Source organism: Barbus barbus (genome assembly GCF_936440315.1).
Source record: "Barbus barbus genome assembly, chromosome: 36".
Classification (NCBI taxonomy): domain Eukaryota; kingdom Metazoa; phylum Chordata; class Actinopteri; order Cypriniformes; family Cyprinidae; genus Barbus; species Barbus barbus.
In genome coordinates, this window is record NC_136714.1 from 25,897,320 (window position 1) to 25,924,161 (window position 26,842).

At 39.9% G+C, this 26,842-nt stretch overlaps 2 protein-coding genes across 2 annotated transcripts in view; both read left to right on the forward strand.

Annotated features, from left to right (window-relative positions):
• LOC306855623 (neurogenic locus notch homolog protein 1) overlaps positions 1–4,916 on the forward strand; it is a 38,156-nt gene extending 33,240 nt beyond the window's left edge. Inside the window, exons 29-33 of the mRNA XM_079394392.1 lie at positions 78–240; positions 964–1,262; positions 1,468–1,615; positions 1,717–1,814; positions 2,863–4,916. Coding sequence (XP_079250518.1) covers positions 78–240; positions 964–1,262; positions 1,468–1,615; positions 1,717–1,814; positions 2,863–4,056 — 1,902 coding nt within the window. The 3' untranslated portion in view covers positions 4,057–4,916. The remainder of the gene's footprint in view (positions 1–77; positions 241–963; positions 1,263–1,467; positions 1,616–1,716; positions 1,815–2,862) is intronic.
• A 1,091-nt stretch (positions 4,917–6,007) lies between these two features.
• LOC306856283 (calmodulin-regulated spectrin-associated protein 1-B-like) overlaps positions 6,008–26,842 on the forward strand; it is a 31,569-nt gene continuing 10,734 nt past the window's right edge. Inside the window, exons 1-6 of the mRNA XM_079395460.1 lie at positions 6,008–6,347; positions 7,424–7,581; positions 16,104–16,366; positions 19,268–19,429; positions 20,518–20,598; positions 21,060–21,119. Of these exons, the coding sequence (XP_079251586.1) occupies positions 7,425–7,581; positions 16,104–16,366; positions 19,268–19,429; positions 20,518–20,598; positions 21,060–21,119 (723 nt within the window). The 5' untranslated portion in view covers positions 6,008–6,347; position 7,424. The remainder of the gene's footprint in view (positions 6,348–7,423; positions 7,582–16,103; positions 16,367–19,267; positions 19,430–20,517; positions 20,599–21,059; positions 21,120–26,842) is intronic.

Sequence of the window (26,842 nt, forward strand, 5' to 3'; positions counted from 1 at the left end):
ATGAAACCTTGTCCGCTGTGTGTTAGAGCTACTCCATGACTCCGGATGGATGTGTAACAGTGTGTATTTATGTGCAGTTTGAGGAGCAGTCCATTCTGGACATGAGCGGTCAGCTAGATCACCGGCAGTGGACGCAGCAGCACCTGGACGCTGCCGACCTGCGGCTGAACTCTATGGCTCCGACTCCACCGCAGGGCGAGATCGAGAATGACTGCATGGATGTCAACGTCCGCGGCCCTGGTGAGCGCTTGCACCTTTACCATCACTTACTGATGACAGCTCTGGAGTTTTCTTTAAAGTGCCCCTATTATGGGTTATGAAAGGTTCATATTCTGGTGTTGGGAGTCCCCAACAACAGGTTGACATGCATGCTAGTTCAAAAAACACTTTATTTTTTTATAATTTGCATTTATTTTTCCTTTATTTGCTCAACGACTCCCAAACGATTCGCTCAACGATTCATTTTTCCAAACCCCTCCTTTGCGTGACTCTAATCTGTGGTGATTGGTCAGATTGGACTCATTTTCATTTCATCTTGCCTGCAATGCCTGATAAAGCAGCCTTTCTGAGCTCAGTGCTGCTTTATGTACAGCCGTTACCGTGGAAACCGCTATATTATGTTCCAAAAGCAACACCTAGTGGCAGAGAATGAATTTGCATTTTCATTCAGACCAAGTTTTCCCAGGTCTGCACGCGCAACAAGTGGGAGGGCAATATGCTAATGTTTCATGTGGACGTCAACATGAAACGGCTTGGGATTCATTTTAAAAACAACTCTTTTTAGTGATTCAGAGTTGACTGTTTTTTTTTTTGGAGAGACAATAACTTTACACACAGTGCACTTTCAGATTTAAAACTTTGCAGGATGTTTTCATTCACTTAGAGCTGTGTTGCACACTGCATGAAAGGTAATTTAAAAAAAATTAGGGGCACTTTAAAACTGTCCTCGGGTTTCTCTTGTAGACGGTTTCACTCCGCTGATGATTGCGTCATGCAGCGGCGGAGGTCTGGAGAACGAAAACGGTGAGGCAGAAGACGATCCCTCCGCTGACGTCATCACCGACTTTATCTACCACGGCGCCAACCTGCACAATCAGACGGACCGGACCGGTGAGACCGCACTGCACCTGGCTGCCCGCTACGCCCGCTCGGATGCTGCCAAACGCCTGCTGGAGTCGTGTGCCGACGCTAACGTTCAAGACAACATGGGCCGCACGCCTCTCCACGCCGCCGTTGCTGCTGACGCACAGGGAGTCTTCCAGGTAAATGACAAAAATACATGGAGATTATAGAGATTAATAAGAGAGTCTAAATTAATTTGTGTGAATGCAACAACAGCTACGTGATAAAAGATGTTATTAATATTATTAGTAATAGTAGTAGTGGTATATGTTAATAATGCATGATGTTTTTATCTGCTGTTGGCTGTTGAGTATTGTTAAAACATTGCCTTGTGTTTTGCCACAGATTCTTATTCGGAACCGAGCGACGGATCTGGACGCCCGCATGCATGACGGAACGACTCCGCTGATCCTGGCTACCCGATTGGCTGTCGAGGGAATGGTGGAGGAGCTCATTAACTGCCATGCAGAACCCAATGCTGTTGATGATTCTGGTATGAACACAAGCAAGCATTATATGTGCAACCAAATCTCTCAAAACACCTTTCTTAGCTGTTATTTTGAGAGAACTTACTCTGTTTTTATGTTTCTGTAGGTAAATCTGCTCTTCACTGGGCGGCTGCAGTTAATAATGTGTGCGCTGCTGTCGTTCTTCTGAAGAATGGAGCGAATAAAGACCTACAGAATAACAAGGTGAGTTTGTGCATCGGTGTCAATAAATTTATACTTGAAAATGATAACTGTTATTTTTTACCATTCCAAATAAAAAATGTGTTTTTGTATCGGTGTTATTTTAGTATTATTTATATATTCCGTATAGTTTTTATTAATATTTTGAATTTGCTTTTATTTTTACGTTTTCATTTGAACTTATTTTTGTAGTTGTCTTGTGTGTTTTTATTAGTTTTTCTCCCCCATTTTTTTTAACCAACATTTGTTTAATTTCGGTTTTAATTTTTATTTATTTCCAGTTAGTAATTTTAGTGCTTCATCTTAAACTTATTTTAAGTTTTCAATTTAACTTTTTGTTATTTTATGTGCTTTTATTTATTTTATATACCATTTTTTGTTAGTTATTTTAATTTTTGTATTTTTTTTTATTAAAATTTTTTTCATTTTATTTTGGTTTTCATTTAGTTGCCATGGCAAAAAATTCAGATTTTCGTTTTAGTTTGTTTTTCATCTAATATATTACATTAAATATGCATGTGTCAATTTTATTTAATTTCTTTATTTTCTTAAATATGTGGGTAGATAGTATTTATAGAGTTGTAACTTTTTAGTTTTAGTTACTTTTTCTTATTTGTAAGTCGCTTTGGACAAAAGCGTCTGCTAAATGACAAAAGTAAAGTAAAGTAAATATTAAAGCATTAAAACTCTATTAAGCATGATTTATCAATGCACATTAAAAAAGCAACAACTTGTGTGTTTTTGTAGCCGTGTTATTTTAGTACTATTTATTTACTTCTAATAGTTTTTATTCATATTTTGAATTGGCTTTTGTTTACATTTTTAGATTTTCTTTTTAACTTTTGTTTAATTTTGAGCTATTTTTATCTCAGTAGTAGTAATAATAATAATATAATTTAATAATCAAATGTAATGATATTTAGGATTCATTTGTTTTATTTATTTAATTTTATTTATTTGCTGTTAGTAATTTTAGTACTTTCATCTACTAATTATTTTATTTCAGCTTTCAAGTAACAAAAATATTAACCATAATACCCTTGGTTTGCAGGAGGAGACGCCACTTTTCCTGGCCGCTCGTGAGGGAAGTTACGAAACCGCTAAAGTCCTGCTTGATCACCTGGCGAACCGTGAGATCGCGGATCACCTAGACCAGCTTCCACGCGACATCGCGCAGGAGCGCATGCACCACGACATCGTCCGTCTGTTAGAGGAATACAACCTGGTCCAGAGTCCCGCGCTGCCCTTATCACCCCCTCTCTGCTCTCCAAACACCTACCTGGGCATCAAGCCCAGCCCGGGCGGCGCCAACAACAACAACACGGCCAAGAAAGCGCGGAAACCGGGCAGTAAAGGTGTAGGAGGGAAGGATGGCGGAAAAGACATAAGAATGAAAAAGAAAAAGGGTGGAGAGGGCAAAAACGGAGGCATTATGGAAGTGGGCGTCCTCTCGCCTGTCGATTCACTGGAGTCGCCCCACGGTTACCTATCAGATGTCTCGTCCCCGCCCACAATGACCTCACCGTTTCAACAGTCTCCGCCCATTACTTTGAATCAGCTCCAAGGATTGGCCAACACCCACATGGGCGGAGCTCTTCAGAGCTTAGGGAAGCAGTTTGACTCCGCCCCTCCTCGCTTATCCCATATGCCAGTGGCTAACAATGGAGGCGGAGCTCAAACGGCGGCGTGTGATTGGCTGCAAAGGGTGCAGCAACAGCAGGCAGGCTTCACAACCCTGATACCCACAATGCTCTCTGCCACCAATATGCCACAGGTCATGGGCTATCCCACAATGCAAAGCAGCCACCTCGGCGTGCCGTCACACATGATTCCCAACCACGCCCATCAGAATATGGCACCTATGCAGCACCAAAACAGCGCCGCCTCTGGCCACGCCCTCTCTCATCACTTCCTAGGCGACCTAACCGGGCTGGATCTCCAGTCCGGCTCAGGACACGCCACCATCCAGACCATCCTACCGCAGGAGAGCCAGCGCATGGCCCCGCCCATTTCTAGCACACAGTTTCTGACTCCGCCTTCTCAACATGGCTATTCCAACCCTATGGACAACACTCCCAGTCACCAGCCGCAGGTTCCCGACCACCCGTTTCTCACGCCCTCCCCTGGATCTCCTGACCAATGGTCAAGCTCGTCTCCACATTCCAACTTGTCTGATTGGTCAGAGGGCATCTCGAGCCCGCCCACCAGTATGCACATGAACCATATCCCAGAGGCCTTCAAGTAGGCGGGGCTTTGGCATCGAGAAGCTAAACTGAATAGACAATATTATATTAATGATAAAAACTCTTTTTATGATTTTTGTATGCTAAGAACCATTTTTATTAATTTTTGTATTTATTTATATGCGTTTTGGACTACAGATATAAGATTTTGTTTTTATTTATACTGTATTTTATTTTTATTTTGAACATTAACTGTTCTGAAAATAATTTTGAAAAACGTGACGCTGCCAGAATTTTTTGTTTTTAATTAAAATTTCAGTATTAATTAGATTTTATATGGTCCTTTTTTACCAAACGATTAGTTTTCTGTGAACAAAAATGTAGAAAAGAGTCTTAATATTGTGAATTTAATGTATAACACATGTGCACACATACACTCTGACATGCCTCTGCACATGTTTGTTTCTGTTTTTACACAAAAGAGAGTCGTTTATGGCTGATTTATGCTGTTACTGAGTATCGTCTGTAGACACTGTTCTGAGTTAATTTTAAACTCAAATCTTTTTCCCATGGTACCTTGCTTCAGGTGTTTTTGGGAGCTTTTTGTATGTAGCATAGCATTGACTGTTATTTATTGCCTGCTGTAGACATGTAGGATATATTATGACATGTAGATGAGTTTGTGTGTGTGTGTGTGTGAGGAGACAGGTGTGTGTGTCACAGTGTGATGACATCATCGGTGCACATGAGGTGTGATTGTTGCTTTCCAGACATTTTTTATAAATGCAGATCAATGTTTTTTATGGTGACATGGAAAAGACTGACTTGTAGTTTGAAAAAAAAATATTTTGTTCAATGATTTTGTAAATTAACTTTTCATGACACAATAAAGGACACCGTTTGGTGACATTACTTTTACTCTGTGTTGCCAAACTTGATTTGCCTTCAAAATATTCATGTGAACGGAAAAAAGGATCACTATTATTATTTCTTAAACTATTGTTTAAAATGTTTTTGAAATAAGTCTATTAATTTGATTAAAAACAATAATATCATGATCATTAAATTTAATAAAGTTTTCTATTGTGATATATATTAAAATGTAATTTACTCCTGTGATCAAAGCTGTATTTTCAGCATCATTACTCCAGTCTTCAGTGTCACATGATCCTTCAGAAATCAGTCTAATATACTGATTTGCTGCTCAAGAAACATGAAAAGTAAATAGTAGTGTATAAATTTATAGATTAAATCAATAGTCAGGGTATAAATTAAAATACATTTAGGCCTTAGGCAATTATAGACAACATTTCTCATTTTCTATACAGTTATGTTTTTTTTTTTTTTGCATTATTTAATTGTAAAAAAACACTCAATACAAGTTGATATTCCCCCTCTTATTTCAAAAGCTTCACATACAACACGCAACAAAACAAAAAAAAAACTCCAGTCAAAATACATATGAAATAACGATAAAGCATTTTTAAGTAAATACAGTATTAATATATTAAATAGCCATAGTATGTTTCAACTCACTCACAGGTTGCATTTTTTGTGGTTATTTAAAAAAAAGGCATTTGACCCAAAAAGCATCTCTGGATAGATGAGTGTAAATGCTTTTCCCAGATTCAAGAGGAACTCATGACATTCACTGAATTAATTTTTCACTTCTTCACCTTTGCTATTTAAAGACTGAACGAGGCTCATGATTCACCTGCGACCCTCCATTAACAGCCTGGGAAAGTGCACTTGAGAATATACATCTAAAATTAAAACTACACTATTAAATATGAAATAATAACAGGTGCATGTGTCTTTGGTTTTCCAGGCTATATATATATATATATTTCAGTCAACAAAACCATAAAAATGGGTTTCTTATTAGTAAACTTACACTTATGAATGTGAAATTTGATCAACAGTACAAGTAAATTAATTAATTCCAAAACTGTTCCTCTTGTAAAGCCATAGAGTACAGGTCAAATCTACTGATCATGTGGTCCATATCATTGCAGGACGCGCATGCGCACTGTGCTTCCATGAGCTTGCATATATATCCATAGTGACAATAACAGCGGCGTCTCCCATGACAACGGCAGCCAGACAATGAACGAGCGCCCGGATGGCAGAAGAGACACGAGCAAAGATGTCGTTTTGAACCGGGACGGTTTCCAAACGCGTTCTGTTCTCCGTTTACGTGATAACTGCTGAATATCTGGCGGCGCGTCATGTAGCGGAGGCCGCGCTGGGCGGAGAGGCGAACGAACAGACGCCCGCGGGAGCGTTCGTTAAACGCGTCGGGAATATTCACGCATGTTTAAAGCTGGATTGTGGATCTGACGCGTGGATTGAGGTAAATTCTGGCTCGGTTTTGGCCGCTGACAGGTGCACACAGATTATATTTCTGTGATAGTGATAGTAAAGCGGCTCCATTCATTCATAATCTCTCGTCTGCTGACCCTGCAGTGAGGATTTCTCGCTGATATACATCATATTTAATTGTTTTGTGCTGTCTTATCTTGGGTTAATGTGATTGTTGTTGTGTGTTCATCATTAAGATCATTCATTGTTTGGTCTGTTCTGGATCAGTTTGTCTGTGTGGGCCTGTTTGGGTTTTACAATGACTGCAAACTGTCTTTATTAGAAGGGTGTGCTGAATCCTGAGGTGGTACCATGGTACACTGATGCTATTTACCATGGTACATCACAGTCAAAGAAGTTTCATCTGTCAAATCTGTAGCAGTAGAGTGCTTGTTGTCTTTTGTAGAAGCTGACTATTCTATTGAAAATCTAAAAAATTTGTTTCTTCCTATCATTTTTGATATCTTCTAGTCATGATCTAGGCGTATTGTTAGGGCGTGTCAATATTTCAACTCTTTAAAAGCATCATTTTTATTCTTCATCTCATCATAGGACCGTTTTTCACTTTTCCAGCTTACTTTTTAGCAATTCATGTCAACATAAATTGTTCTTCATATTTAATTATCACTGGCAGAATAGTATAGATTTTTAATATTTCATTCTAGAAAGCATTTTATTGGATAAAAATGATTTTTACGCTTGTGAGTTGATGAGTTGTCAATATTTGGGTGTGTTTTCCTAGTAGAGATATTTGAAATGTGTGATTTCAAAAAGATTTATTTTTATTTTAGCATATGATGACTTCAAAGCATCTTTATAAGGAACAAAACTCCAGTTTTGATTTAACAGGTTATTAAAGGTATAGTTGACTCGTGTCATTCAAAACTTGTGTAATACTTTGCTTAGCGATGACTGTCAAGTTTCCAAATGGACCCAAAAGGACCATAAAAGTCGACCATATGTATTCAAAATCATCTGAAGCTATGTGATAGGTTTACAAAATTAATTACTTTTTGATTAACTGTTTAAGATGTTTTCAGTAACTCTTGAACATCTGTGTGTGTTTAGGATGGATGTAGGTGCGCTTGCAGGTGGGGACGGTGTCCCGAGAAGAGAGGATTTGGTTGAAGGTGGGCTTGAAATCGTGCCGCTGGAGATGTACGACTCGGCCAGAGCCAAGATAGAAGCAAACCTCCGCTGGTTGTTTGCCAAAGCGTACGGGGAAGGTAAGTGCATCTCTTTTCTGCAATCCCTCTCTTGCAAACAGTGACATCCTTTGAATTACAGTATCATGATATTTCCTCCAAGGTTCCCCAAAACCATAGAAGTACCATGTCCACAAAAAAAACAACACCTTTTGGTATTTATTTCTTAATTTGTGTTAGTAACTAATATCTTTTCAGATTGAAAAATTAGTAGTCTCATGTTTTTAATATGCATTCATCTATATACTATATATGATTTTAAAGATTAAATCAATAGTTGGGACATCAATTACAATTTAAAAAACAACAATTTATATAATTTATATAGCAATTTATACAAATATTATAAAAAAACAAACAAATTGTAGATGCAATTTTGATGAAAAAAACACCATACAGCAATTTATATGAATATTATTACAGAAAAACATTAATTATTGCCACAATTTTTATTTAAAAAACACCATATGGCAAATTATACAAATAATAATATTTAATATTATAATATACAAATATTATATTAATATAAGTAAAATATTAAATTATAGTCACAAGTTCTCATAGTCTTCCTGTACAGTCATATATATATATATATATATATATATATATATATATATATATATATATATTTTATTTGTATAAAACATGTTATTTTTGTATTATTATTTCTTATTGCTGGACACTGTGTTCCGTGCAGAATGCACTCTTGTATGGTCTATGACATCTGTTGAACTGCTTGCTTTGGATGCTGGCAGTAAGATGTGTTGACTTGCATGGAGAAATAGTTCTGAAGTGGCAGAAGTTGTGTGTGTGTAGCTTCTTAGTCAGCAGTTCTCACAGTCCACAGTGACCACAGCTCAATACTGACCACAAGAGAGGTTTGGAATGGACCTGACGTTCTCTCAGTGCTCTTGAGTTGAGCAGAGCCATTGGAATAAATGATTGTGATCGATGCATGAACATTTGTGCCAGTGAAACTTACTGGATGTGTGTTTGATAGGCGGTGGTGGTGGTGTGCATGTGTGTTTTCCTCTAACAGAGCGTCTTGAGTCTAATCAGGGGACAGAAATAACAGCGTCTGTTACATCACAAAGCCTGCAGACTGAAATATCTGTGTGTGATTGTGGGAAAGCACCGGTGTGTGAACGTGCAGTGCCCTCTGCTAACATACGTCATGTTTGTAACCCTGAATAGGGCTAAATTAATTTTGTAGGTGATTTCTTCAGAACAAAACTCATTTAGACGAAAGGTAAAATTAATGGATGTATTGAAATAGAAAAGTCCTATGTGATAATAAATTTTTTAAAATATAGTATGTATTTTACATACATCAAAGCAGCTTTACAGAATGTTGATGTTTATAATATCTTCATACCTTTTAGTTGCATTTAGCAGATTACAGTTGGGCAGTAATATATAAACATATTCAACTTTATATAAAGAGCGGAGCGAAAATAGTTACATTTTGTGATGGGGGGGGGACATGAGGTTGAGATTTGCTATACAGTAAATATCTTTTTATACAGTTTGCTAATTCATATTGCTTTACATTTGTTTACTCTATATATGCAAATAAATTTTGATATAATATTAAAGGATAGGGATGCACTAAACTGAAACTTAGTAACACTTAGTGCAAATAGCCCGCCTTGTTGGCAGAGGCTATACTCCACCACCAACGTGTGATTGGGATGGTCAACATTATAAAAACCGCCTATGATTCATCAGCTCCAGTGGCGCAGATGGTAAATCAAGTATTGTGGTCTTTTTGACACGATTGACCCGGATTTGAACTTTTTTTTTTTTTCTCTCCCTTTTCAAATTTAATATCACATAGTGAAGGCATTTATTAAAAAAAAAAATTAAGGAAATAACAAAAAGTTGAAAATAAAGTATTGGGTAGGGTTAGGGTAGATGTAGGGAGGGCTTTATTGTCCCAATAAGGTGGCATCCATTTAATAATTTGAATAAAAATTATAATTTACACTCAATAGGTTATTATTGTGATAGTGATAGTGAAGTGACATTCAGCCAAGTATGGTGACCCATACTCGGAATTCGTGCTCTGCATTTAACCCATCCAACGTGCACACACACAGCAGTGAACACACACACACCGTGAACACACACCCGGAGCAGTGGATACTGTTTTATAATGTAACACAATACTGAAGTGCAGATAATTGCCACTATTTGCAAAAAGTACTATAAATGGCAGAAAATCCTGCTATTTTAACATAGTGTATATATAATCTATTGCTATTTGCACTTAGTGTAAATAACCGCTATCGCTAAGAAAAGATACTATTTTCACTTCTTGTAAATAGCATCTATCGCCTGTCTAATATTAATCCAACTGGAAAGAAATGAAGTATCCTCATTTACCTAATGGTTTATATTTATAATATATGTGCAATGCAATTTAAGAGCTGAGCAATAATATTGTTACATTTTGCAATTAAAATAAAATCAAGCAGTTGAGATTTAGTATATCATTTCTAAGTGAGTTTACTGTATGCATGCAAATGAATTGTGATATATATTATTAATCCTATTTTATAGAGCTGTGTGTTAATACAGTTTACATTTTTGTGACGCTAATGTAATATTTCAGGAAATATTTAATGTTTGTCTGATTGTTTATAGATGATTATGATAACTTTGAAATTAGAATTTTTGATTATCATTTGAAATGAGCCTTGTCATGATTTCTTATAGATCCATATTGATCTGTAAGATTTCTTTGACCTTGCATATGAATGAGGGAACAGGATCTAATTTAAGCACCCTCATTTGCATAATGTTTTATATTCATAATATATGTGCAATGCATTGTCTATGTTGGAAATCCCATGCACACTGTCACACTTGCTAAAACATTTTACATTATGTAAATTACCTTTTAAATCAACACATCTGAAGGTAATGCTCAGCTGTATGCATGCACTTTCAGAGTATTGTTGAGTTATAGTATTTGACTGTCCTTTCCCAGAGATTTTCAGGGTCTGAAACCTGAAGCTGCCTCCTCAGCTAGAGCAGAGATAAAGATTATTTGATGTGATATTGTGGGTTTATGTGGAGTTTTGCTCTGAAGCTCTTTGTGCAGTGTTGAAGGTGTGGTCAGATGTCATAGTGAGGGGAAACCCTTGTGTGTGTGACCCATTTCTGACTGTCAGCCTTTATTTATTAATGAGAAGTAGTATGCACACACACATAAGGCAGATATAAAAGATTAAAAGCTATTATTTAGTTGCAATACAACTATTTGAAACTCTGGAATCTGAGGGTGCAAAAAAAATAAAAAAAATTAGAAAATCGCTTTTAAAATTGGCCAAATTAAGTTCTTTGCAATGCAAATTACTTATCAAAAATTCAGTTTTGATATATTTACAGTAGGTAATTTACAAAATATCTTCATGGAACTTGATCTTTACTTAATATCCTAATGATTTTTGGCATAAAAGAAAAATCAATCATTTTGACCCATACAATGTATTTTTGGCTATTTCTTCAAATATTCCTCAGCGATTTAAGATTGGTTTTGTGGTCCAGGGTCACACATTATATTTTTAAAAATATTCTGGGATATTTAAGGGTTATCTTCACTGCAAATGTCTTCATTGGAAAAAGATGAAAAGTTTGTGGTTAAGCGTGTATCTTAAAAGAAAGTGGTACCATGGTAATCTGAATGGGACATTTGAGACATTTAGAGATACTAGAGTTCACTCTGTGCAAATTCACTGATTTCAACATGAAGAGTGTTTTGCAAAGAGTAAAAAAAAACAGGGGAAATCACAAAGAAAGTGACGCTCTGTCATACAGCTGAATTTAACATTTTAACTTTTGCTGCAATGTAGTTGAATATAGGCATCTGTTGACCAGATACAGTTTCAGAGTGACAAGTCTAATTTTCCAGCTTGATTTTAAACAGATTTGTCTCTTTCCACCTCAAAATAAATCCCATACATTACCAATTTCCCATTTTTCAAATGTCAGAGCTATATTTATTTAGTGTTGTCAAATGTAGGATTTGGCAAATGCACACTTGCATACGTGCACAAACACACACATATCTCATCAGGGGTTATTAGACAGTCGGACACTGTTAATCTTCCTCAGGCTTTAATCGGACTGGTTGAGCTTTGACCTCCTAATTTAACGAAACCTCAGACTGACCCTTGGCAGAGTGGACAAATATACCAAAATGCAAAAAAAATTACCTGTAAGAAAGAGAAATAAACAATTTAAAGTAAAAAGTGGCATTTTGTACTTGCACTGATAATAAACGTTGACTGTTTTCCACCTGCAGTGCTGTCAGCATTACCTAAAGCTGCTTATCATCTTGACCACGCTCTCTTCTCACGTCTGAATCAAACACACGAGGTCAAACACACCAACAAGTGAAATAAACATTGTCTCGTCGCTTAGCTGGTCAATACCCTCCGAGCCTTACTCCTGCCGGCTCCGGCTCCGGCACCTGCCTCTGTAAGTCCCATGGCTATCCCCGCTTCCTACACGCGTGAAGCAGCTGGGTGTGGTGGCTTTCTGCTTTGAGATGCAGCCACAGAAGTTCACCACCGAGCGATCGAAGGTAGCTTTTCTCATCTCCCTGCTAGATGGCAAGGCGTTGCTGTGGGCAAAGGCGATCTGGGATGCCCAGAGTGTTATTATTAATTCCTATGAAGCCTTCTCCAACCATTTCAAGGAGGTCTTTGGGGTCGCTGCGGGACGACTATCCATGCAAGACCGACTCCTGCGATTTACGTCAAGAGGAGTCCTCCATTGATGTCTACACTCTGGAGTTCCGCATGCTCGCACCAGCGGATGGAATGAGGCCGCGCTGCTGAGTGCATATCGTCTGGGGTTGAATTCCCATCTTCGCTCCCAGATGGCAATCTACGACGACAACGTGGGCTTGGAAAGCTTCATGCAACGCGCCTCCCGCATTTCGCAACACCTCACTGCCTGTGACGAGGACGCAGCCGCACACCAGCTAGCCTCACCCGCCTGCGGGCTTCCAGTACCAGAACCCATGCAAGTGGACTCCGCTCGTCTTTCCCGCACTGAGCGTGCTCGCCACCTCGCGGCCGGACTGTGTCTGTACTATGCTTCCATTTCATCAGGAAGTGCCCCGTGAGACCTCCACGCCCAGCGGTGAGTACACTTCAACTTGAACCCGATGTTTCCACATTATCCTTAATGCCAGTGCAACTACTCACCCCAGAATCCTCTGTTTCAGTCTCCGCCCTCATCAACTCAGGCTCCTCGGGGAACTTCATATCTCAAGCCCTCCTAATCAGGCTCAACCTACCTCGTAAGCGGCAGCCCCGGGAGCTCCAAGTCGAAACCATTCAGGGTTTACATCGCCCGCCGCCTCAAGCTTCGTCTTTGTGGACAAAAAGGACGGAGGCTTGAGGCCATGTATTGATTACCGAGCCCTGAACTCACAGACAGTGAAGCTGCCGTATCCACTTCCCCTGGTGTCAGCCGCCCTCGAGAAGCTCCGTGGAGCCCGCATTTTCTCCAAGCTGGACCTGCGGAGCGCGTATAACCTCGTGCGTATCCAGGCGGGCGATGAGTGGAAGCCATTGCCGTATGGCCTTTCCAACTCCCCGTCCGTCTTCCAGTGCTTCATGAACGAGGTGTTCCGGGAGTTCCTCCATCAGTTTGTGATTGTCTACATTGACGACATCCTTATATACTCCCGGAACTTGGCCGAACATCGCCACCACGTGACGCAGGTCCCTCAGCGGCTCAGAGTTCACCATCTATATCTGAAGTTGGAGAAATGTGAGTTCCATCGCTCCACAGTGCAGTTCCTCGGATACAACATCAGCCCCGACGGGATCCAGATGGACCAGGGGAAGGTTAATGCCATCCAGGAGTGGCCTCTTCCACAGTCAGTGAAGGAACTGCAGAGATTCCTAGGATTTGCCAACTTCTATAGACGGTTCATCCACCTATTCAGTCAGCTCACAGCGCCCCTCACCTCCATGCTGCGTGGCAAGCCCAAGTCTCTGTCCTGGAGCCCCGAGGCCCACGAAGCCTTCCAGCATCTCATCCTTCATCACCCTGATCCTCAGGTCCCTTTGTCGTCGAGGTGGATGCCTCGACCATGGGCGTCGGGGCCGTGCTGTCTCAGTACCATGGTGAGCCTCCCCGCCTCCATCCTTGCGCTTTGTTCTCTTGGAAACTGACCCCTGCGGAGTAAAACTACGACATCGGAAACCGGGAACTGTTGGCCATCAAGTTAGCTCTGCAGGAGTGGCGTCACTGGCTGGAGGGAGAGTCATCTTCGTTCACCGTCATAACCGACCACAAGAATCTTCAGTTCTTCAGAGATGCAAAACGCCTCAATCCCCGTCAAGCCCACTGGGCTCTGTTCTTCACACGTTTCCCTTTTTCCATCACCTACCGTCCCAGAAGCCAAAACCCTAAGGCCGATGCACTCTCCCGATTTCATGCTCCCTATCAGCCCCTAGAATCTGAACCCATTCTCCCTCCAGCCCTCATTGTCAGCCCCATCCAATGGGAAGTCACCGAACGCATTCGTGACGCCACCCGCACCGAGCCAGCTCCGCAGGGAGGCCCAGAAGGGAGGACCTATGTTCCATCTTCCCAGCGAGTAACCCTTCTGGGCTCAGTTCACGAAGTACCGGGCTCTGGCCATCCAGGCAGCCAGCGAACCCTCTCGCTCCTACAAGCTCGGTACTGGTGGCCCAGTATGGCCGAGGATGTCATCAGGTATGTCCGCAGCTGCTCAGTCTGTGCCATATCTAAGTCCCCCCGCCATCTTCCAGCTGGCAATCTGGTTCCCCTGCCTGGTCCCCAAAGACCCTGGTCACACATCGGGGTAGACTTTGTCACAGACCTTCCCAATTATGAGGGACACACATGCGTGCTTGTGGTAGTGGACCGTTTCTCCAAGGCCTGCTAATGAATCCCCCTAAAAGGCCTACCCACGGCACTCGAGACAGCAGAGAGTCTCTTTCACCATGTGTTCTGGAATTACGGTCTGCCCGAGGACATTGTGTCAGACCGGGGTCCCCAGTTCATTTCACGGGTATGGAAGGCCTTCTTTCAGCTCCTAGGTGTGACAGTCAGCTTATGTTCCGGATACCATCCCCAGACAAATGGCCAGACTGAGCGTAAGATCCAGGAGCTCGGTCGTTACCTTTCTGTCAGCCGATTCCTCCCCTGGGCCGAGTATGCCCAGAACTCCCTCCAATAATCCACCACCGGCCTTACTCCATTTCAATGCATACTCGGTTACCAGCCCCCGCTCTTCCCCTGGATGGAAGAGCCCTCTGAGGTTCCAGCTGTGGACTACTGGTTCCGAGAGAGCGAGAGGGTATGGGACTCGGCGCACATCCACCTCCAGCGTGCAGTGCGGAGGCACAAGTTCTTCGCAGACGTCCGTCGGTCAGACCCCCCTTAATACCAGCCAGGCGATTGGGTCTGGCTATCGACCCGGGACCTCTGCCTCCGCCTGCCATGCAAGAAGCTGAGTCCCCACTACATGGGTCCCTTTCCAATACAGGGGCAGGTCAACGAAGTCACGTACCAGCTCCAACTCCCATCAAGGTACAGAATCCATCCCACTTTCCATGTGTCACTCCTGAAACCCTTTTCCCCTTCCACCACAGGACACACCGTACCGGACACACCTCCTCCCCCAGAGGTGTTGGAAGAGGCCGCAGTCTATCAGGTCCGTGACATTCTGGACTCACGGTGACGGGGTGCCCGGCTCGAGTACCTGGTGGACTGGGAGGGATACGGACCGGAGGAAAGTTCCTGGGTGGCCCGGGACGATATCCTGGACCCCTTACTCCTGGAGGAGTTCCATCGAAACCACCCCAATCGTCCCGCACCCAGAGGCCGTGGCCGTCCCCGTCGTCGTGTGAGGGCATCGGGAGCTGCCCCTGGGAGAGGGGGTAATGTCAGAGAGTTTCATTCACCACAGTCATCAGCACCCACGTTTACAAGATCACAATCACCTGCGTTCTGATTCCCCGCACCTGCTGCAGCTAATCAAGCTCCACTATATATGCACACTCTCCACACTCCTTCCTAGTCCGGTCTACCGTTCATATACCTGAACCAAGCCTGACCCCTTTGTACTTACCTGTGTGTTTCCTTACCTCCACCGTTCCTGTTCTCCACCGCTCCCCGGACTCCTGCAAGAGATCACAGTCAGTCACTGCAAGCTAAGCCATGAGGACCTTGTCACGTTGTGCTTCACTCACCTCTCATTCCTCCTGGTTACTCCTCAGTCTCTTTCAAATAAATTCCCTTGTTTGACCACATACCTTTGTGTCTCCCAGCCTGTGTCGTGACAGAGTGTATATATATATATATATATATATATATATATATATATATATATATATATATATATATATATATATATATATATAAAAACACACATACATGTATAACAAATCAGTAGAGTTATACTAGTTGTATCAGGCTGTTGTACTTTAATTCTGTATTTGTGTGTAGTTTTTGTGTTTTTTATAACTCTCTCTTTCTGTGTGTGTCAGAGCACATCCCGGTGGACCTGCGTGACCCGTTCTACACAGATCAGTACTGCGTGGAGCACATCAAGCCTCCGGTGCTGTCGCTGCTGCTGACCTCGGAGCTGTACTGCAGGGTGTGCGGGCTGCTGCTGAAGGGTGACCAGGCGTCTGCGCTCAGCTCCCATCAGGCCGTCATCCAGACGCTCGTACGCCGTGGGATATATGTCAAAGAAGCAGACGACACGCCCGTCTCCCACGACGACCTCTCATCCACCCCCATTAAGATGGTGCGATTTCCACCTTTGACTTCTTACCTGAAGACCGTGCCGAGCTTACAGTGTGTCTAACTAAAATTACATTTTATATTAAAAAAGGCTATATAGACATGCTTAAAGAAACCCTAAAACTAAGAAAACAATTTCTGTAGAGAAAATTGATGAGAAAGATACTTCCTAAACCAAGGCTGCTGAAAGTGAGCAGTCACTGTTGCGCTCTGTTTTGTGTGTGTGAGAGAGAGAGATTTGGAGAGGTGTATCTGAGGACAGAACTCAGGCACTGTAGGACCATCTGTTCAAAACCTGCTGGGGTGATGGGGCGCTGCAGCCAGACAAGTGTGTGTGTGTGTGTGTGTTTGTAGGCCAGTGGAAACATCCATAGTGTTTCTCTAATGGGCCAACATGCACCCAAACTAGGGATGCTCCGATTGATCGGCCAGAGATTGATATCGGCCGATAATCACACTTTATGACTCAATCGGTACTCATACATTTGGCCGATCTCAAGAACCGATCGCAATTTGATGACGTCAATGCTTGACGACGTATATGATGTGTGGGGACATATGCTGCAGTCATCGCCGGTGTGGAAATGATATGATGTTTCGAGAAACAATGAAAAATTTGTTATATGTCGTGTATGTTTTGCATGATGATATGATGAATGGATGGTTAATTTTTTAACAGTGACCTTAGAGCTGATCTGCGCATCACTGCACACGTCTGCGGAGCCCAGGCTTTACGGCTCCACGGGCACAGGAGCTGATCGCGCCACTCTATGAATATTTATTTGTAAAACAAAATATCTTTGGCCATATTAGCCTGCTCAATAGCATTAACAGAGGCTTTACTCCTTTTAAACTTTATCTGGAATGTCACCGTTTCTGTCACTGCAACGATCAGGCGAGCGCACACACACACAAATGAAATCCGTCTGCCTAATGAAAAAAAAAAAATGTAGTTAATATTGCATAATTTATGATTTATTTTATCCACCCGCAAATAATCAGAATGCATTTTTTTATTACCCGACCCGCAGATTATCCGCAGCGCCCGTGAATAACCGGGATCAAACTACACCGTTTTGTTCTTTCAGTAGTTTAAATGTTTCAATTTCTTTTTTCCTCTTCAGTCTTAAACTGGACCGCATTAAACCTTATGAGTTACACCAGACTTCTCCATATTGGAGTTTAAATGTTTCTATTTATTTAGTCCTCTCTCTAACATTGGTTGATCAAAACGTTCTCATCTTGAGCAGAAAAGAAAGATAAGTTTCAAAGTTTAAATTCCAACCTAGCCTCTATATATATATATACCATAAACGACACTGAGCGCTTGTTATGTGATCCACTCACTTAAGTGCTCCCTTAAAATGGTGCTGCTGTTACGACTCGCGGTCCGTATGGATGCCGGGGTGCGGATGCACTTATAGAAGTATTTAAGGATAAAAGACTCAAGTTGCTTTTAAAATATTCACAAGTCCTTTTCCTCGAGTCAAGTCTGGAGTAATTTCAGGTCAAGTCAAGTCTGCCCATCTCTGCCTTGGGTTTCATCAGAATCGGCATTGTATCAGCCAATCACCATGACAAGAAATCGGTACTCTGTATCGGGTGCAAAAATCCTGATTGGAGCATCCCTAACCCAAACACAGTCTCTCTTAGTTTCCATTCAGATGAGCAGCCATGAACATCACCACATGACTGCACATCATTTACTCTCTTGTAGTTCTAGGACTAAGAAAGAAATATGACATTTTATTAACTCCAGATTTTGCTGAGAAAGTTGGCAGCTAACTGAGTAAAAACATGTCTCAAAAGCAATCAAATGACCCTCTTGAGCAGGGAGGTTTGTTTGGTCCACAGTGAGGCGCCGTCTGTGTTTATGTACTTGATTAGAGTGTGTTTCTGGATGAGACACACAGACTCGTCTCCCATTATTAAGCGCAGGCAGTGCACTCTGTTCTTCTTTCCTTTCTTCTACTGTGTGTACAGCAGCTGGTTCTCTGACAGACACACACACTGTTCCTGCAGCGTGACTCAGAGCCATGTGTGTCATCATTTGATCAGATTGACAAAAATTTGATGAGATGCCAATCCCTGATTTAAGATACACGTAGTGAGGTTATGTGATGTCAAAGTAACAGGAATGGTAAATGTTATAATGTTTAGCAATATTAACTATTGTTAATATATTTTTATATAATGTAATAAATTATTTAAAAAATATATTGAATATTGTTAGAAAATATGTATATATTAAAATATACTGTTATAATTAACTACTGTAAATAAGTATTGTTATAGTATTACATTTTTTTTTATTGCATATATTTTTTATTTTACTCTATTTACATTTATTCTGATCAAAATCACTGAAACACACATTACAACACAGTTATGACTTCCAGATTTGTAACTTCCCAGCAGTATTATTTTAGTATTATTTATATACTATTATTTATTAATATGTTAAATTTGTTATATAATATGTTATATTTTTTATTTTTGTTTGTTTTCATAATTTTGTGCTTTTGTTATTTTTATAATTTGTTTCTAATTTCATTTTTATTTATGTTTTAGTTTTAAGTAATTTTAATACTTTAAATTAAACATTTATTTTAGTCATTTCCCAAGGCACCATTTAAATTTTTGGTTTACATTTTTATACATCTAATATTTTTATTTTAGCTTATTTTAGCTTTGTTTCAATTACTAATAAAAGTTTTAGTTAACAATATAACAACACTGCTTCCCAGCATGCTACTGTTTGAAATGATTGCATTCTGCCTTGTTTCACATACTATGTTTAATAGTAGGCAGTGTACAGTATGTACTGTGATGTATGGTATTATTGTGAATATAGTTATTCATATGCAGAATCCTGTGTTCAGTTGTATTGTTTGTGTGTGTGTAGAGTTCGCATATCCCGCTGATAGACGCTCTGATGATGGCGTATACGGTGGAGATGATGGCTATAGAGAGAGTCGTGGCGAGTGTCAAGCGCTTCTCCACCTTCTGCGCCTCTAAAGAGCTTCCCTTCGACATAGAGGACGCCATGCTGTTCTGGATTAACAAGGTCAGCAAGGTTTCATTCCTTTAATCAGGACATTTAAATTCAAATATAATGTTAGTCAAGGTTTCTTGCACCGAGCATGTTATAATTTTGTTTTTCACTGTCATTTTCATCCTCTCTCTGAGCCTTAGAAATAAATGTTATTTTGCTACTGTACCTTTAAGAGATTAAAGAAACAGAAATTATGCTGTACAAACTCTTTGTGAAGATCATCTACTAAAGATTTAGAAATTATTTATAAAGGTGTTTTTAAGTTTCAATGTTAAAATGGTGTGAAAAGCATTATGATTATTTTGATGGATAGAAAGTCCAAATGAACAGTTTATTCAAAATAAAAAATCTGTAGCATTATAAATGTATTTAATGTCCCCTAACAGAAATAACAATGTATAAGAAATAGACATAAAAAAACAGAAACTACAAAACATGTCAAAAACACAAAAGAATTTATTAAAATTTTAACTAAAATTAAAATGAAACAAAAAAAAAACTGATTCAAAATATGAATAAAAACTATAATAGTATCTCAATGATATAAAAAAAACTCTGTAGGAGTAAAAAATAATTTATATTGTTGTATTGAATATTGTTTCACATTTGTTTGAGATTTGAGAAGTGGCCTACCTCAATCAAAAGATGTGAAAGAGTAGGAAGTGAGTCCAAAAACATTTGTTTGTGGATAAAAATGACCAAACTAAATAAAATAAAAAAATGAAGATATATTCCTTAAACTTATTGGAAGTGTCAGTAAGTAGCAACTAATATCTTTAAACTAAAAGATTGGACGTTTAACTATATAAGAGTATCAATTGAACCAAAACTTCTGAATTATGTCACAAGACAAAAATTAATCTTTTAATGATTCATCCTCACAAATAAAGTGGACTGTTTTGGTAAGACATCTAATAGGTCACGTCATATCATCATCATTTTTGCTGTTCAGTTTGAACAAAAGTTCCAGTGTTTTGAGTGTTTTTTCATAGTATATCAAATTTTATTAGAGTTTGAAAGTACGCTGATCTCTCTGTGTGTGTGTGTGTGTGTGTGTGTGTGTGTGTGTGTGTGTGTGTGTGTGTGTGTGTGTGCTGCAGGTGATTCTGAAGACGAGAGAACTCTCCGAGAAGGAACTCAAGATGAAACAGCCGCTGATGGATTCGCCGTGCCATCAGAAGGTCTGACCAATCACGAGTCTCGAAACCGTCTGATAGTAGAGCAGCACCCAGAGTGTTAGCATGCAGGCCTGTGTTCTCCTTGTCGATTGGCTGAATCACTCGCTGTGTATTTTACTACACGGTTTAACCCTGTTCTTGATCAGATTGGATTCATTTAGATCTGATCGTTCTCTTCTCCCTCCACCTCTTTCTCTGCTCGACGTTTAACCTTTATGATCTTCCTGTTTGTCTCTCTCATCCCGCCCCTTCCTGTCGGATAGTCTCCCTCAAAATGGTACTGGAAGCTCGTGCCTGTAAGTGCCACAGCGCCCCCTGCGTCCGTCACGTCACGCTGCGGGAAAAGCGTGATTAGATGTTGTGTGAGTGTGTCATTGTGCATCTCATGCGTTCACCCGTCTGTCCATCTCTCTCTCTCTCTCTCTCTCTCTCTCTCTCTCTCGTTTTGTCTCTGTCTGTCTCAGCCTGATCTCATGAACGCTTTGGCCCATTGCATGCTGGAGCCGGCGGAATTCTCTCGTGTGGTACAGTACTCGTGCTCTCTCACATAAGCATACGGACCCAAACCCTGTGTTTTATTTTTTTTTTTTTTAGTAATTACAAACAAAAACCTGATGCAGATCGGAGTCCTTTCAGGTCTCAAATCGACTAGCAGACATCTAACACACACTCTTCAATACTTCACTCTTCCATGCATCCATCTGTCTTTTCATGCATCCCCACATCCAATCATTCTAAAATTCTATATTATTATATACAATTTTATATATTTACCTTATTTTATTTATAAGATTTCATTTATATGTAATAATTATACACATTTTAACAGTACTAATTTTAATGACATATACAGTATATGTTTGAACTCACATTTTTATAATATAAAATCAACTAATTTATATTTACTCAATTTTTATATAATTATATATAATTTATTATGGTAGATTATAAAAATTTAATTTAAATTTACAAATTTGTATTATTATTTGTGTTAAGTGAGATACTGTTATAACTTATGATTATTCAGTTTTTATTTTTATATTTTCTTTTAAATTTTAGCAATTTTGTTGTCATTTTATAGCAGTTTTTATTTGTTTTATATATGTACTGCAAGTAGTTTTTACTGTTTTTATTTTAGTTGTAGTTATTTTTATTTCAAGTTAAAGTGTTTTTTATTTCCTTTAATGTTTAAACAAAGTTTTTTTGGCATGGTTTTAGTTTAACTTCAGTTTTAGTTTATATACATACAGCTGCATCTCAAAAAATTTGAATATTGTGAGTTTTTTTTTATTGTAACTTGTTTCAAAAAGTGAAACTTTCATATATTCTAGATTCATTACATGTAAAGTAAAAAATTTCAAAAGTTTTTTTTTTTAATTTTGATGATTAGAGCTTACAGCTGATGAAAGTCAAAAATCTAGTATCTCAAAATATTAGAATATTTACATTTGAGTTTCAGTTAATGACCATCTCTACAGTATAAATTCTGGGTATCTCTTGTTCTTTGAAACCACAATAATGGGGAACACTGCTGACTTGGCAATGATCCAGAAGACGAACATTGACGCCCTCCACAAAGAGGGTAAGTCACAGAGGGTCATTACTGAAAGGGGTGGTAGTTCACAGAGTGCTGTATCAAAGCATATTAAATGCAAAGTTGACTGGAAGGAAGAATTTGGGTAGGAAAAGGTGCACAAGCAACAGTGATGACCGCAAGCTTGAGAATACTGTCAAGCAAAGCTGATTCAAACACTTGGGAGAGCTTCACAAGGAGTGGACTTAAGCTGGAGTCAGTGCATCAAGAGTCACCACGCTCAGACGTCTTCAGGAAAAGGGCTACCAAGCCACTTCTGAACCAGAAACAACGTCAGAAGCGTCTTACCTGGGCTAAGGAGAAAATGAACTGGACTGTTGCTCAGTTGGTCCAATGTCCTCTTTTCAGATAAAAGTACATTTTGCATTTCATTTGGAAATCAAGATCTGGAGTCTGGAGGAAGACTGGAGAGGCACAGAATCCAAGCTGCTTGAAGTCCAGTGTGAAGTTTCCGAAGTCAGTGATGATTTGGGCTGCCGTGACGTCTGCTGGTGTTGGCCCATTGTGTTTTATCAAGTCCAAAGTCAATTGAGCCGTCTACCAGGGGATTTTGGAGCACTTTATGCTTCCATCTGCTAACAAGCTTTATGGAGATGCTGATTTCCTTTTCCAGCAGGACTTTAGCACCTGCACACAGAGCCAAAACCACTTCCAAGTGGTTTGTTGACCGTGATATTACTGTGCTTGACTGGCCAGTCATGCCTGACCTGAACCCCGTATGGAATCTATGGGATATTTTCAAGAGAAAGATGAGAAACAGTTGATCCAACAATACAGACGAGCTGAAGGCTCAATAGTGCCTCAGCAGAGCCACATTGAGTGCATAAATGAACATACTTTAAAGAACTTGAACTTTTCTATTTTGCAAATCCTTTTTTTTGATTGACCTTAGGAAATAATCGAATATTTTGAGATACTAGATTTTTTACTTTCATGAGCTGTAAGCTCTAATCGTCAAAATTAAAACAAAAAAACTTTTGAAATGTTTTACTTTACATGTAATGAATCTAGAATATATGAAAGTTTCACTTTTTGAAATGTTACAATAAAAAAAAGAACTTTTTCACGATATTATAATTTTTTGAGATGCACCTGTATAACTGAAGTTAAACTAAAACTGTTTTGTGTGTATATATGTGTGTGAATGGTTAACATTTTTTGTGTGTCATTTTTTATATATATAATATACACTGAACAAAATAATAAACGCAACACTTTTGTTTTTGCCCCCATTTTTCATGAGCTGAACCCAAAGATCTAAGACTTTTTCTATGTACACAAAAGGCCTATTTCTCTCAAATATTGTTCACAAATCTGTCTAAATCTGTGTTAGTGAGCACTTCTCCTTTGCCGAAATAATCCATCCACCTCACAAGTGTGGCATATCAAGATGCTGATTAGACAGCATGGTTATTGCACAGGTGTGCCTTAGGCTGGCCACAATAAAAGGCCACTCTAAAATGTGTAGTTTTATCACACACAGCACAATACCACAGATGTCGCAAGTTTTGAGGGAGCGTGCAATTGGCCTGCTGACTGCAGGAATGTCCACCAGAGCTGTTGCCCGTGAATTGAATGTTCATTTCTCTACCATAAGCCATCTCCAAAGGCGTTTCAGAGAATTTGGCAGTACATCCAACCGGCCTCACAACCGCAGACCACATGTAACCACACCAGCCCAGGACCTCCACATCCAGCATCTTCACCTCCAAGTTCACCTGAGACCAGCCACCCGGACAGCTGCTGCAACAATTGGTTTGCATAACCAAAGAATTTCTGCACAAACTGTCAGAAACCGTCTCAGGGAAGCTCATCTACATGCTCTTCGTCCTCATCGGGGTCTCGACTGCAGTTCGTCGTCGTAACCGACTTGAATGGGCAAATGCTCACATTCGATGGTGCCTGGCACTTTGGAGAGGTGTTCTCTTCACGGATGAATCCCGGTTTTCACTGTACAGGGCAGATGGCAGACAGCGTGTATGGCGTCGTGTGGGTGAGCGGTTTGCTGATGTCAACGTTGCGGATCGAGTGGCCCATGATGGCGGTGGGGTTATGGCAGGCGTATGTTATGGACAACGAACACACGTGCATTTTATTGATGGCATTTTGAATGCACAGAGATACCGTGACGAGATCCTGAGGCCCAATGTTGTGCCATTCATCCACGACCATCACCTCATGTTGCAGCATGATAATGCACAGCCCCATGTTGTAAGGATCTGTACACAATTCCTGGAAGCTGAAAACATCCCAGTTCTTGCATGGCCAGCATACTCACTGGACATGTCACCCATTGAGCATGTTTGGGATGCTCTGGATTGGCGTATACGACATCGTGTTCCAGTTCCTGCCAATATCCAGCAACTTCGCACAGCCATTGAAGAGGAGTGGACAACCTGATCAACTCTATGAGAAGGAGATGTGTTGCACTGCGTGAGGAAAATAGTGGTCACACCAGATACTGACTGGTTTTCCGACCCCCCCCCAATACAGTAAAACTGCACATTTTAGAGTGGCCTTTTATTGTGGCCAGTCTAAGGCACACCTGTACAATAATCATGCTGTCTAATCAGCATCTTGATATGCCACACCTGTGAGGTGGATGGATTATCTCGGCAAAGGAGAAGTGCTCACTAACACAGATTTAAGCCCGATTCAGGCGGTAATTGTTTCTCATATGGACGTCTGTAAAAATTAATTTACATATCACCTCAGTGATAAAACTCATGGATTCGGATGGCGATTTATTCACAGTGGAGGAGCGAGTTCTGTGATCCTGCGAACCAGAGAACGTGCTGCTCACGTGGCCAGTCACATGATTGTGTGCTGTAAATAAAATTTTATTTACAAATTTATTCTTATTATTGTGTAAAATGTATTTTAAAAATACTTATGTAAAATGTATTCCTATTATTCCAAGCATATTTAATAATGTATAATCCTATTTATTATTTGATTTATTTAAATTTCCTGTTTAAAAATAGGAAAATACGCGCTATAGTTGTATTTAAAATTGTATTGCATACAATTGCTGCAAAATGCTGCTGCTGCCATAATAAAGACCCACTTCAAGTCTTTACGTGCTTTTCTTCTCTTTCTGCTCTCTCGTTGTGGTGGAGCAGTTATGAAGTATTGTTCTTTTAAATACTTTCCAGCATTTAAAAAATAAATATATAGCTATGCAAATTACACAGAAGTACAACAGTTACCATACGGTGTTTGGGAGCGTTCAAAAAGGATTTAAACGCTGAATTTTGAGTCGATTTCTTCTCGTAAACTCAGATATGTGGATTCGGACGGCAATTAAATTACCACACGACTTTGGTGTTTGTCAAAAAACAGTAGGTAATTCGGCCAGGGATTTTTACGGGGGTGGTGAGAGAAAAACACAGACGTCCTGGATTCGGATGGCAATTAAATCACCAACTACCCCCAGTATATGGTGAAAATCACTTGCGTCCCCCTGAGAAACAATTACTGTCCGAATCGTGCTTTAGACAGATTTGTGAACAATATTTGAGAGAAATAGACCTTTTGTGTACATAGAAAATGTCTTAGATCTTTGAGTTCAGCTCATGAAATATGGGGGCAAAAACTAAAGTGTTGCGTTTATAATTTTGTTCAGTGTACATGCATACATACATACAGTGGATATAAAAAAGTCTACACACCCCTGTTAAAATGCCAGGTTTCTGTGCTGAAAAAAGAAATGAGACCAAGATAAATAATTTCAGAACTTTTTCCACCTTTAATGTAAACTATAACCTGTAAAACTAAATTAAAAAACAAACTGAAATCTTTTAGGAAAGGTGGAGTAAAAATAAAATAATGTGGTTGCATAAGTGTGCACACCCTCTTATAACTAAGGATGTGGCTGTGTTCAGAATTATGCAATCACATTCAAACTCATGTTAAATAAGAGGCGGTTCACACTTGCCCTGCCATCATTTAAACAAAGTTCCTCTGATTAAACCCAAATAAAATGTAGCTGTTCTAGTGGGTTTTTCCTGACATTTTCTTAGTTGCAACTTGCATCTTACAGCAAAAGCCATGGTCCGCAGAGAGCTTCCAAAGCATCAGAGGGATCTCATTGTTAAAAGGTATCAGTCAGGAGAAGTGTACAAAAGAATTTCCAAGGCATCAGATATACAGTGGAACACAGTGAAGACAGTCATCATCAAGTGGAGAAAATATGGCGCAACAGTGACATTTCCAAGCACCGGATGTCCCTCCAAAATTGATGACAAGATGAGAAGAAAACTGGTCAGGGAGGCTGCCAAGAGGCCTACAGCAACATTAAAGGAGCTGCAGGAATTTCCGGCAAGTACTGGCTGTGTAGTACATATGACAACAATCTCCCATATTCTTCATGTGTGTGGGCTATTTACATTTACATTTATGCATTTAGCAGACGCTTTTATCCAAAGCGACTTACATTGCACTCAAGTTACAGTTTTTTTTTTTTTTAAATTAGCTCTTGCTTTTCCCTGGGAATCGAACCCATGACCTTGGCGTTGCTAGTGCCATGCTCTACTATTTGAGCTACAGGAAGGCTATGGGGTAGGGTGGCAAGAAAACATCCAAGATTTTGCAAAAACACATTATAAGTCTCCCAAAAGCATGTGGGAAAATGTGTTATGGTCTGATGAAACC